The 12,544-nt window shown below is 35.9% G+C and overlaps 1 protein-coding gene across 1 annotated transcript in view; it reads left to right on the top strand.

The window, feature by feature from the left end:
* LOC113228636 overlaps positions 1 to 12,544 on the top strand; it is a 75,369-nt gene that overhangs the window by 36,748 nt on the left and 26,077 nt on the right. Inside the window, exon 5 of the mRNA XM_026461990.1 lies at positions 2,408 to 2,551. Coding sequence (XP_026317775.1) covers positions 2,408 to 2,551 — 144 coding nt within the window. The remainder of the gene's footprint in view (positions 1 to 2,407; positions 2,552 to 12,544) is intronic.

Genomic DNA, 12,544 nt, shown 5'->3' with positions numbered 1-12,544 from the left:
TTTGAAAAAACAAATATACGCGATTTAAATCCGGAAAAATAGTTTCATTTCCTATATATATATATACCTATTCTGTTGGACTTGCGCCCATTTTGACTCATCATTCTTTAGAAAGAAAATAAAATTCTACTAGTACCTTGGAACATGCGTTGTCTCAAAAAAGGAAGTGTAAAACTTCTACATTACTACAATTTTCGGTTTTATAATGAAGTTCAGAACTCTCATGTGGTATTTACCTATATTGCAAATTTTGCCATAACTTCAAAGCTACACCCTCTCATCTTTGTTAGAAAGCATCTTCAGCATTTTAAGTATTGCACGTGCAAAATTGCTTAATTTTAATAACCATTACCACACAGAGAGGTGTCGGCTTTTAAGGAGACTTCACTTTACAACTATATTAAATTCCATCAGGAAATTTTGAAATTTTCAGCTAAGCCTTTCACACTTTCTTATGAAACAATTTGAGCATTTCTGAATTGGACATAGCGATGAAGAAAAATTAAATTTTTCATTTAATTTAAAATAATTAAATTTAAACCGAAGTCTAGCAACTGAAAATATAATCTTAGAAAATCTTACAAGTCAAAGTTTATAATATATAATAATAATTATAATTCTTTTATAAAAAAACCGATCTCAAAAGTTTGTGTAATTACTCAATATCTATTTGTCATGTTTTATATCAGGAAAAGTGGGTGAAATCCAATAATCCGGATTTATATCCTAATTTGCCACCCTTATAGGTGAAATATTTTCTTCAAACTTGAATGGAACTGCTGCTGAGGCATTTAAAAAAAAAGAATCAAAGAAATTGGTTCACAAATGGCGGAGTATGCGCGTAACATACACACAAAAAATACGGTCAAATTGGGAACCTCCTCTATTTGTTGAAGTCGGTTAAAATATTCAGATGAAGATACTTGTATTTCTATAAATTATAACTATCATTAATGGAGTGTCACTTTTAAAGACAGTTTTTTTTTTGTACCTATCAAGTGACGAGACGAAAAAGTCGTGCGCCTGGTGGTAATCGACACTCGTGTTCAAAACAGTTGAATCTGTGTTTATTTGATAACTAATAGGATAATTACTTAAAAAAATCAATCAATACTCATGAACATTCTGTGAGAAAAAAAATCTGAAAATATATCTCGTTGTTTTTCGGTATCTTAACTAACCCCAAAGATATTTATGGTTAAAAGACTGTGGTGGAGGGTTGCTCTGTCCCTTTTTAGCAAAACGGTCATTGGTATGCAGCTTGTACGCCGCCATTAGGGTTGCGACGTTACAAACAATTATTGCCGTTCCTTTCTAACTTCTGATACGCTTGTGACTGTTTGAACTATTGTATTTCTCAACGAATTTCTATTCTGTTTTCACGTTTAATTTATGTTTTGCTTTTTTAACACCTTGTCAATTGCTGTATCGTAATTTACATGTATTTGATACTGAGTACATTGTTTAAGAAAAACATAAATAAAAAAAGAAAAAAGACCTATTAAAAAATAAGTAACACTTCAAACTGTCAGCGCAAAGTGTTGCAAGTAGTAACTCACATTTAATTTTGTTTCTATAATCTTACTTTCAATAATACTAAAGTACATAATTACTTTATATTTGGATGCTATTTTCATGTAAAAAAATATTTAATTACAAATGTTTTTACACATTTTTTATACATGGAAATAGCATACAAATATAAAATAATAATGTACCTTAGCATCATTTAATGTAATATCGTAGAAACTAAATTAAAAGTAGGTTACACCACTATTGCCGCCCCGATAACCCCAAATATGAAAAACGATTGTAAGATTGCAAATCCCTAAACCAACATGATAAAAAATCGGTACGTAAGGGGCAAAGAACCTTCTTAGGTGGCAATTAGTATTTTTTACTACAAAGCATTTTAAATAGATTGAGGCTCTTAATTAGAATAGAATAGAATAGACATTTATTGCAACGCCACTACACATAGATACAAAAAAAACATTGGTAACACTAAAAACACTAAAAAATCTAAAGAATTAATAAACAAAATAACGAATACAAAAAACGAAAAAAAAAACAACATAAAATAGGACAAAACTGACAAATAAAAACAAAAAACCTAAATATAACGACTACAAATGTTGTACTGCCATTTGTGCGGTTGTGGCGTACGCAAAAGCGCTTCATTCAGCTTAAGCCACAGCTAATTAGGCAAATCAATTTTAAGGTCAAATAAAATATGTTAAATACAAAACAAACGACTATTGAACTGCATGTGTTTGACCATTACGGGATTTTTAGCATTCTAAAGCAATATTTGCAAAAACATTTAAATTTCCTCCTTTACCTCTCACCTACAGATACAATTAATTATTATAAAAATCTATTCTGAATTGAACTTTCTTTCCAACAGCATGCTTAGAGCCTTACGCGACGGAGACAGCGATGAGGGAATGCCACGGCAAGCGAAGATGCGTCCTGGCAGCCGACAGCAACATGTTTGGCAAACCGTGCCGAGTGGGCAGCCGAACATATCTTAAAGTCGTTTATACGTGCGGTGAGTACCTAAAGACAAAATCTCAAATCAAATAGCGTGGCGAGGGCCTAAATGGCTATTAGCGTATTAATAATAATTACGAGCCAGACAATTTCGCTAATTACCAGAACTATAAGGCTCAACTCACACTGGAGCAGAGTCGAAGCGTCTCGTCGCGCGACGTCGCTCGCAATAGCGCGCCCGGATCACAGTGTGGTCGGCAACTGACGCCTCATAGCGCGCAAGCAACGCACGGCGTTGTGCCGCAATACGCGAAGCCGCTCGACTCTAACCAAACACCGACGCGCGATTCCATATTTGCATAACATAAATTTGTACCTTAACAATGGGAAAATAGAGATGAATATGCTATAGGCGAAAAACATGACTCGTCGCGACGCTTCGACTCTGCGTCAGTGTGAGTTGAGCCTAACTTGGAAAAGTAATAATATTAATTCCGAGGGCATTACCCATAATGCTCAGACTAGACATAGCATAATGGTAACTCCATATAAATGGCGCAGCGCATCTCGTATGTGCACACCCGCCGCGTGTACGGACGCACATATTCACATAATCTCACAATGCACTTGCGTTGCATAACAGTGGTCGTCCCATCGCGCCTTTCATTATTTTGTGAATGTCTGCGTCTGTATACCGCGCGGCGATCGTGCACCTATACAGCGCTGGTACTTTGTACGGAGTTACCATACTTCTTTTATTTTAATATAATTATTTTAATATACTATATAGAACTTAGAGACGATCCTTTCTTAAATTGGTCTTATCGGTAATGGAAACCGGCTTATTATTAGCTTATATATAAACCGCGTGCACACTACACACACTCCGCAACCATAAACAGTAACTACTCAATATGTATTGCGATTTGTCTGACAAATATTAAGTAGAATATTATATTGTCTTCCTGATATTCCATGCAGATAATACTTTGATTCATGATGGCACTCGCAGAAAACTTCTATTATCTGTGAGGCTTTGTTCCTCTAACTCTTGAGAAATTTGTAATTTAAAACTGGGTTTACAAGCTGACTAGCAAGTTTTTTTTTGCTTTAGCAGCTTTAGCATCTGGCCTCCACTCATTGCTTTGTTTACGGTATTTCTTAATGTAATGGGAAACTTTTTATATCTAGATCGTAAAGCTACAGCAGCATTCTTAGTTTTAATATACAATATTTTATTTTCTGTTCACACTGTATAAAATAATTTTAAAAAGTAAAGCTTTAATTTTTTTGTTTCAGCATATTATTTAGCATAACAAATTACTTTGATTCTGATGTGTAAAACATGTCGCAGAACAATTTATTTCTTTCTTAGAACTACATGAAGCTGAAATTCGTAGACTTTTTTCCTTTAAATAGATTGTATTTCCTTTAATGACAATTTTGTCGCAAATTCGTGGCAAATTCGCAATGGTCTCGTGGTTGCGTAGGTTTTGAATCGTGTGAGATAAACGTGTAGAAATTCATTGCACGACATTTGCCTTTCACAAACTTGTACTCTCTTACTGTAAAATAAGCTCACAGTCCCTTGAAGTATTTATTACCGAACACGGGAGAGAAAATTTAATTGAATCTCTAGTAAGAACCTAATGAAGTAAAAATGAAAATTTTGCGGAACTTTTAGATTTTTTTTATTGAGCAAAGTTTAGTCAATTGTGTTTCGAGCTCTATCCGAGGCTTTTAAGATGTGGATTTACCGCCGTATTTTTAGAATCTCGAGGCGTGACCGGGTTACAATTAATGTAGAAGTACTCAATAAACTGAAGAAAAAAGTGGAGCTTATGACCTCCATTAGATGCAGGAAGATGTCGTACTTCAGCCACGTCATGAGGCAAAATCACTGGAAAACGAAGTATTGGCAAAAGGCGGCACACCTGGTTGAAAAATTTGAAGTAATGGTTCGGCTGCAGTCACCACCTTGCTCCTTAGAGTAGCAGCCTCTAAAGTCAGGATTGCCATGATGTTGTCCAACCTCCGATAAGAGAGGAACCCTAAGAAAACTGGTATCTTCCGTTATCATTATCAATAAAAAAACAAATAAAATTATATTTTTTAACGTCAAAAAACCGATTTTCCGTGTCGTTATAATACGTCAAAATGCCTACTTTGGATCTCATTTCATCTTAAGCAGTAGCTCTCAGTTTTTAACCAATTTTAAAAAAGGAGAAGGTATTCGATTGTATTTCGATGGTTATTTTTTTGTTGGAAAGGTCCCATTCATATTTAAAGAAAATATTCCAACTCTAAAGGTAGTAAACTGGCTAATATTATATTTCACCTACTTTCCTTTAATCGATTTCAATAAAACTGGGCAAATATGTACACATTCCACAAACTTTTGAGGTCGTTTTTTTTATAAAAAATTATTATGTTTTCGATTTTTCCCATCAGTAAAATCAATTTAGTGTTATCTTACAATTAGCCTCTAAGGTGTTGTTATTGAATTTATAAAATGTTATTGCTTGTAAATCAGTTTCAATTGCTGAATTTAATTAGAAACAAAATTTGTTTGTGGTCCAACAAAGTCAACAATACCCGTTTTGTTTTCTAATGTCAAATTTAACGACAATGATGTTTGCCTGAAGTTTTCCTGTTTACAATATTCAGATCCCATATTATTGTTTAGTTAGTACTTACTACGTCGTTCAACCAACAATACCGCTTAATGCGAAAATTGGTTGTTTTTACATTTTAACGTTATTCTAGTCAAAATAAAAGTGAATATAAATAAAAATTATATAACCAACGCATATACAATTATTATTTGTTATCTATAAATAGAGATACAGACACGCGGACCTTGAATGAATATGAATGAATGAATATACTTTATTGCACAGATAAACACACGAACATAAACACATGTATAGATAAACATACGCACAACAGGCGGCCTTATTGCTAAGTAGCAATTTCTTCCAGGCAACCTTAGGATAGGAAAAGTACTTAGAAGGGGGTGCAACCAAGATACTACCACAGCGATAGATTGAGACACAATATTAATAAATACTAATAATAAATATAGTATATAATATAAATAAATACTAATAATAAACACAATAATATATCATTTTAAAGTAAATAAATAAAAATAATAAATACACAATGATATCAATGTAAATACATAAATAAATAATTATAAAAATATTTACTTATTATATTATGATGAAGGATTATAATAACAACAGAACAAGGACATTAAAGACAGAAAGGGAAAGAAGTCACTGCTCAAGAAAGTGCTCCTTGACACGTTGTTTGAAAGTATGTAAAGAGGGGGATCGTCGAATATTTTCAGGGAGAGAATTCCACAATCGGATAGCAGAAACAGTGAAAGAGTTAGAGAAAAAATCAGAAGAATGGGAGGGCATTTCTAAAGAAAGGGTTTGAGAGGAGCGAAGTGGACGGTCAAGTGTAGAAGCGTGAAAGACGAAACGTTCTTTGAGGTAAGGAGGAGCAAAGGTGTCGTAAAGAATTGAAAAAAGGAGGGAAAGGACGTGAAGGTCTCTACGACGGTGGATTGGTAGCCATTTAAGTTGTTTGCGAAACTGGGAAACATGGTCGAATTTCCGGAGTCCGAAAATAAAGCGTATGCACATGTTTTGGAGCCGTTCCAATTTATTAAGAAGAGTGACTGTCAAATCAGGGTAGCAAACATCAGCATAGTCCAGTATCGGATGTAGGAGACTTTGAGCCAGGTTAATTTTGGTTTTAATTGGCAGGTAATTTCTTAATCTTCTCAGTGAGAAAAGCGCATTAAACACCTTCCTGCTAACCTCAGCAACGTGCGGTTTCCATGAAAGAGATTTATCAAAAATAACCCCCAGATTCTTAACTGACTCCCAAATAGAAATCTGGACACCATCGAACATCACCGGTGGAAGCGAGCTATAATCGATTCTTGATGCAAACCACGGACTACCAATAACGATGCACTGAGTTTTGGACGGGTTAACCTTAAGTCCAAACGACTGACTCCAGAGAAGTATAGAATTAAGGTCGTTATTGGTAGCATTGACAGCAGATGTTATATTACTAAGAGACGACTGGGTGTAAATTTGCAAATCGTCCGCATAAAGATGATAGGAAGAAGTGATCGATTGAGTAATAGAATTGATAAAAATAGAAAATAAGAGAGGAGAAAGAACGCCGCCCTGCGGGACGCCGGCAGAGGTGCCACACCACGTAGAGAAGGAATCATCAAAAAGTATCCGCTGTCGACGTCCACACAGGTAGCTCTGAAACCAATCAATAACTGCTGGAGATATGTTGAGAGAACGTAGTACTCCCAATAAAAGATCGAAGTCGACACCGTTGAATGCGTTGCTGAAGTCAAGGAGTGTTAAAATAGTGACTTGTTGTTTCTCCATGCCCGCACGGAGGTCGTCAGTGGTTTTAGTGAGTGCCGGTGCGGAAACCAGACTGGTAAGGATTGAAAAGGTTGTTACGGTTTAGGAACTGAGTTAACTGATAGTGGACAAGCTTTTCTAGGACTTTGGACAGGAAAGGAAGAATTGATATGGGACGGTAGTCCGACGATGTACTCGGCTTGGATTTTTTAGGGAGCGGAATGATGTAAGCATCTTTCCAAGCAGTGGGAAAAACACAGGTGGAAACAGATTAATTAAGGATCTTAGTAATGACGGGAGTGAGGATATCAAGGAGAGGAACGATCATATTACGACTAATGCAATCACTACCAACAGCATTAGATGAAATAGCTAAAATGTTTCTCTCAACATCACAGTCAGTAAATTGATTAAGAACAAAAGAAGAATAATTAGAAGTAGTTGTAGTTGTAGTTGTAGTTGTAGTATCAGGGTTAAGATCATGAGAAGAAGTAACACCTTGTTATGTCTCAGGGTGCCGGGCGTAGTGACAGTACCTCTCAGATGTTTGCGATTTAAAGCTCTCAGTGGCACAGCAACTGTTATAGACAGGCATGTCGCTTAAATTATTTATTGTTATCATTATCTATCATTATTATCATTATATATTATTATCATAAAAGAATGAAAACTGTTTTCTTGGTGGTTTATACACACATGTGATTGTACCTACATGTTCCGATATCTATGGAAATTACAATTTGAGATGATACAGATGTTTCATTTAAAGCTACATTTGGTAAAGATGGCACTGCCGTACTAGTCATGTGGTTTCTCAGCAGTAAGTTTTGAAACAAGTGTTGATTATTTTAAGAAAGAAAATTTTGTGTTAAGTGGGGTAACCTTCAGAGATGGTTGTAGGAGAGGAAGCTTTGAAAGAGTCTGTTGGTCGTAAGTCAGTGGAAGCATTGTGTTGGAAAGTTAACTAGTCTAGACACTGCATTACCGTGCCCAGTTGTTGCCATTGTGTGCCAGATTCATTCCACGCACACCATAGAGCACATTTTACAAAAAAAAAAAGTTGTATACAGTAATATACACAGTTTTTTGTTCTTCTTAGTGGCGTTGTTCACTAAGCAATGTTTCACAAATTTCATTCCTTATTTGAAAACAAGATCTCTTTGTTATAACGTGGTTTTTAATGGGAAATATTTAAGTGCATATCAGAAAACTTAATACATACCTATAAAATTATGTTCAATATTCAAATAACTTTCACATCTAAAAAAAATATTTCACTACAAATAAAACAACTGTCTAACAAAACTAGTATCAAAAATAATATAAAAACATGTATCAAAACTAGACCTCTGCTAATTTCTTAGTGTACAATGAAAGTGTTAATTTATTGACAAAAATATGGTTGACATAACAAAAATACTGATTGCACATTCATTTTATTTAAGAGCCATGCTCTTGTCGGTGTAGCCTCCTCCACTCCTCACGGTCCATAGCCAACTCCTTGACCTCCCTGTAACTGCTCACATTAACCTTTCTTTTTATTTGGTCACAGAATGCCATTCTCGGTCTTCCTCTCTGTCTCCTTCCTTCCATCTTTCCCTCAACAACAACCGTCAATAGTTCGTCGTTGCGCAACAAATGTCCAAACATTTTTCCCCTCCTATTCTCTATTGTCTCCGTCAGCCCTCTCCGTTCCCCAATCCTCTCCAGAACGTCCTCATTAGTCACTCTCTCGGTCCAGCTTATCCTCTCCATACGTCTCCAGCACCACATTTCAAATGCCTCCAATCGCTCTCTGTCTCTCTTTGTGATGGTCCAGGTCTCACATCCATAGAGTGCAGTGCTCCAGACATAGGCTTTCACAAATTTTTTTTTTCAGATCCAACGGTATTCCTGATGTGAGAATGTTTCTTTTATTATGGAATGCCTGCTTCGCCATTGCAACTCTGGTCCTTATGTCTGTGGTACATTTAGAGTCCTCTGTAATAATGCTACCAAGGTATTTGAAATGCGGAACCTGCTCCACTGAAGTATCATTTATATGAATAGGGTTAACTCTGATAGGTTGTTTTGAGACAACCAATATTTTGGTCTTACTTTTATTAATTGTCAAACGGAATTCCGTAAAAATCTGATTCATTCTATTGAAAAGGGCTTCCAGCTGTTCTCTGCTCTCCGTAACTACAGCGATATCATCGGCAAATCTAATAAAAACCACTCTGTCCCCATTAACTTTTATTCCTTCTGTAGATGTTTCTAAAATCTTTCGTATTGCGCTTTCGATAAAAATGTTGAAAATTAGTGGCGAAAGTGAACAACCCTGTCGTGCTCCCCGTTTGATTCTTGCTTTTCTACTTTCTGCTTCTATTTCTATGATGGTTTCTTGCTTTTTATATAGCTCAAAAACAATTCTTCTATCCCTGTAGTCAATCCCGGCCTTTCTCAGCACTTCCACCATCATCCCCCAATTCACCCTATCAAAAGCTTTTTCTAAATCAATAAAGGCTAAATAGGTCTCTAAATTCAAATCCAACCTTCTGTCTACTATCTGCCTCAATGCCAAGATTGCCTCTCTGATACCCTTGCCCAGTCTGAAGCCGTATTGGTCGTTTCCAATGAATGATTCAACCTTTGGTCTAATTCTATTTTGGATGATTTTCAAAATTATTTTTGATGCTTGTGAGATCAAACTGATGGTTCTATGTTCTTCACATTTACGAGTGTTATGTTTCTTGGGTATTGCTATTGTTTTACTGACACAAAAATCCAAAGGCACTTTTCCTGACCGGTAAATTTTTGTAATTATTTCGAAAATCTCGTCTATCATTTGATCCGGTGCTTTCTTTATGAGTTCTATGAAGATGCGGTCATAACCCGCTGCTTTACCATTTTTAATGTTCCTCACCGCCAAATCAAATTCATCTCTAATTATTTCCGGCCCAAGCTCGTCCTCACCAACACACCCTTCATCTTCCAGATCAATATCAACCAATTCCTCCCCCTCGTATAGTTCCTCTATGTATCTCTTCCACCTGTTTGCGATTCCCCCACTGTCCAATATAATTGTTCCGTCTTCACTTAGAATGGTTGTACTTCGGGTTCTGTTCTTTTTATTCATGCTTTTTATTTTACTATAGGCTTTATCTATATTCCCCTTTCGTAAATAGTATTCTATTTTCTTGCAGTTGTTCTCAATCTCTCTCATTTTACTATTTCTACAGTAGTTAGTTATTTTATTCGTCAGTCGTCTGTACTCCTCCCTACTTTTTGAATCCGATTTGTTTTTGTACTGTCTTCTTTTTAGAATTAGATCACTGGTTTCTTTGTCTAGCCACGTCTTTCTTGGCACTATTTTTGCTTTCTTTAATATTTCTTCTGCACTTGTCCTCATAATATCTCTTGCGTTTATCCATCTATCCTCAACGTCCATATCATCTAAATTATTGCACTCTTTGAACTTAACTAATTTATTTCCTACTTTATTATGATATTGCACGTTATAATTGTGTTCCTTTAATCTAGTGAGATCAATTTCTTTGGTTTTAGTTTTTCTATTACACTTTTTTGCGTGTAAATTGTAAATTGTAAGTTGTAAATGGTAACTAAAAGGTTATGGTTAGTATTCATGTCTGCCCCAGGGAGAGCTTTACAATTTTTCACTTGATATCTAAATTTTTGTCTAACGAGTATGAAATCTATTTGGTATCTTGCTATATCTCCGGGCATTTTCCACGTATAAAGTCTTCTTTTTGGATTTTTGAACTGGGTATTTAAAACTGACAAATTATGTTCTCTGCAAAATTGAATTAACCTTTCACCTCTCTTATTTCTTTTTCCCAAACCAAACTCTCCAACAATATTCTCTACTTTACCCTCCCCTACAACAGCATTAAAATCTCCCATTATTATCAAGTTATCTTTTTCTTTAGTCGCATCTATTATGGAATCTATTTGATCATACATATGTTCAATCTCTTCATCTGGGTGTTGTCCTGTCGGCATATATACTTGTATGACTACTAAATCTTCTGGTATCGCTTTAAGTTTTACGGCCGTTATTCTGTCACTATGATGAATGGTATTCTCTACTAAATTGCCCCATTTTTTATTCAGTATAATGGCTGTTCCATAACTTCCCCTTTTATCTCCTGTATATATGATCCTATAATCGCCAAGCCAAAAATCTCCGTTCCCTTCCCATCTTATTTCTCCTAACCCCAACACTTCTATTTCTAGTCTCTTCATTTCCAATAGTAGCTCCTCCAATCTTCCCGGTGCCAATAGTGTATTGACATTCCACGTTCCCAATTTACAAGGATTTCGCATGATGACGACCGGTTCAGCCTTGCTTCTGCCCCTGCCGGACTCAGACCGCCACGGCATGTTACATCGTGGCAGCCCGTTGCCAAGAACAATATTACTTTTACTTTTTTCCACCATTTTTGCTACTTTTTCGGGAGATATTGTGCAGTGGTTTCCCGCTTGCCTTCTGCACCGCGGTTCATCGGCCGGGAGGTCGCCTGCTGATATCTAGATAGAAGCCTTTTCAGAACATACTTCTTCCGCCTTCTACCAGTACTAGCACCGCCGTTGCCCGATGCTAGGGGAAAGCTTTTAAAATGGCGGCTTTTTCTCGCCATGTCACAGTCGTCGTCGTAGGACTTTATGCAGTATTTTATAAGCAAACCCATCCCACCGGGTTTGCCACTACATCCTGTTAACGCTGCCGCTGCTTGGTTGGGGACTGCTTATTCAATATATTCCCAGCTAACCACCATATCTGGTGGCCATTCACTATCCACCACCTGTGACCCCGTTGGTAGCCTACAGCTCAGCCCCAACTCCCGTTGGTAGCCTACAGCTCAGCCCCAACCCACTGATTGCACATCAATTTAAATTAACTCTAAACGAAATAACAATTCTTTTAACAAAATTACCGTAATTTTTCTCAAAAGTTGCTCCACAAATTATCTTTGTTTATACAATGAATCACATACACCATATATATTTATGATATAACGAATAACACATATCGCATAACATTATTTCAAATACGTCATCTGATTTACTGAAAACAATTGGGACTTTTTATCTCTTTTGCATACAACCTTGAGTCTGGTACAATATGCCCGAATAAAAAACGAGCTAGAACGCTGTGCAAATGAAACTGCCCTCATTTTTTCAAAAACTATAACTGCAAACAGTCATGTTGTAGGTCTCGCGATCCGGCTCATGTATGTGGTACCACCAGCAGACGTCAAAAATGTTTTAATCAGACAGAAAAGGAAGCGTGGACGTCCTGCGAAAGCAAGACCTGCATTAATAATTCAATAAAAGTTTTTTTTATTAACCTATTGTGTCCCAATGCTGGGCAAAGGTTAATAAAAGTTATTTTAATTTTTGTTTAAATTATTTTCTACTTTTTATTTTAAGCTTTAGGGCTGATTTTCTTGTAAGTAATTCATAATATTGGAACTAAATTGAACCTTTACTTGCAAATACAAAAAAAAAATACTACCATTTTCAAGCATCGGATTTTGTTGCAATGTTTTTATGCAATATAAATTTTTTTGTTGATCTTATTGTTTTCGACAAATTGTACAATTAGACCATTATTTCAAATGAAATGATGTTTCATTCCGATG

Source organism: Hyposmocoma kahamanoa, unplaced genomic scaffold, assembly GCF_003589595.1.
Source record: "Hyposmocoma kahamanoa isolate Upper Pololo Valley unplaced genomic scaffold, ASM358959v1 232, whole genome shotgun sequence".
Lineage (NCBI taxonomy): Eukaryota > Metazoa > Arthropoda > Insecta > Lepidoptera > Cosmopterigidae > Hyposmocoma > Hyposmocoma kahamanoa.
Note: the sequence above shows the minus strand (reverse complement) of the source record. Positions and strands in the feature narration are given on the sequence as shown.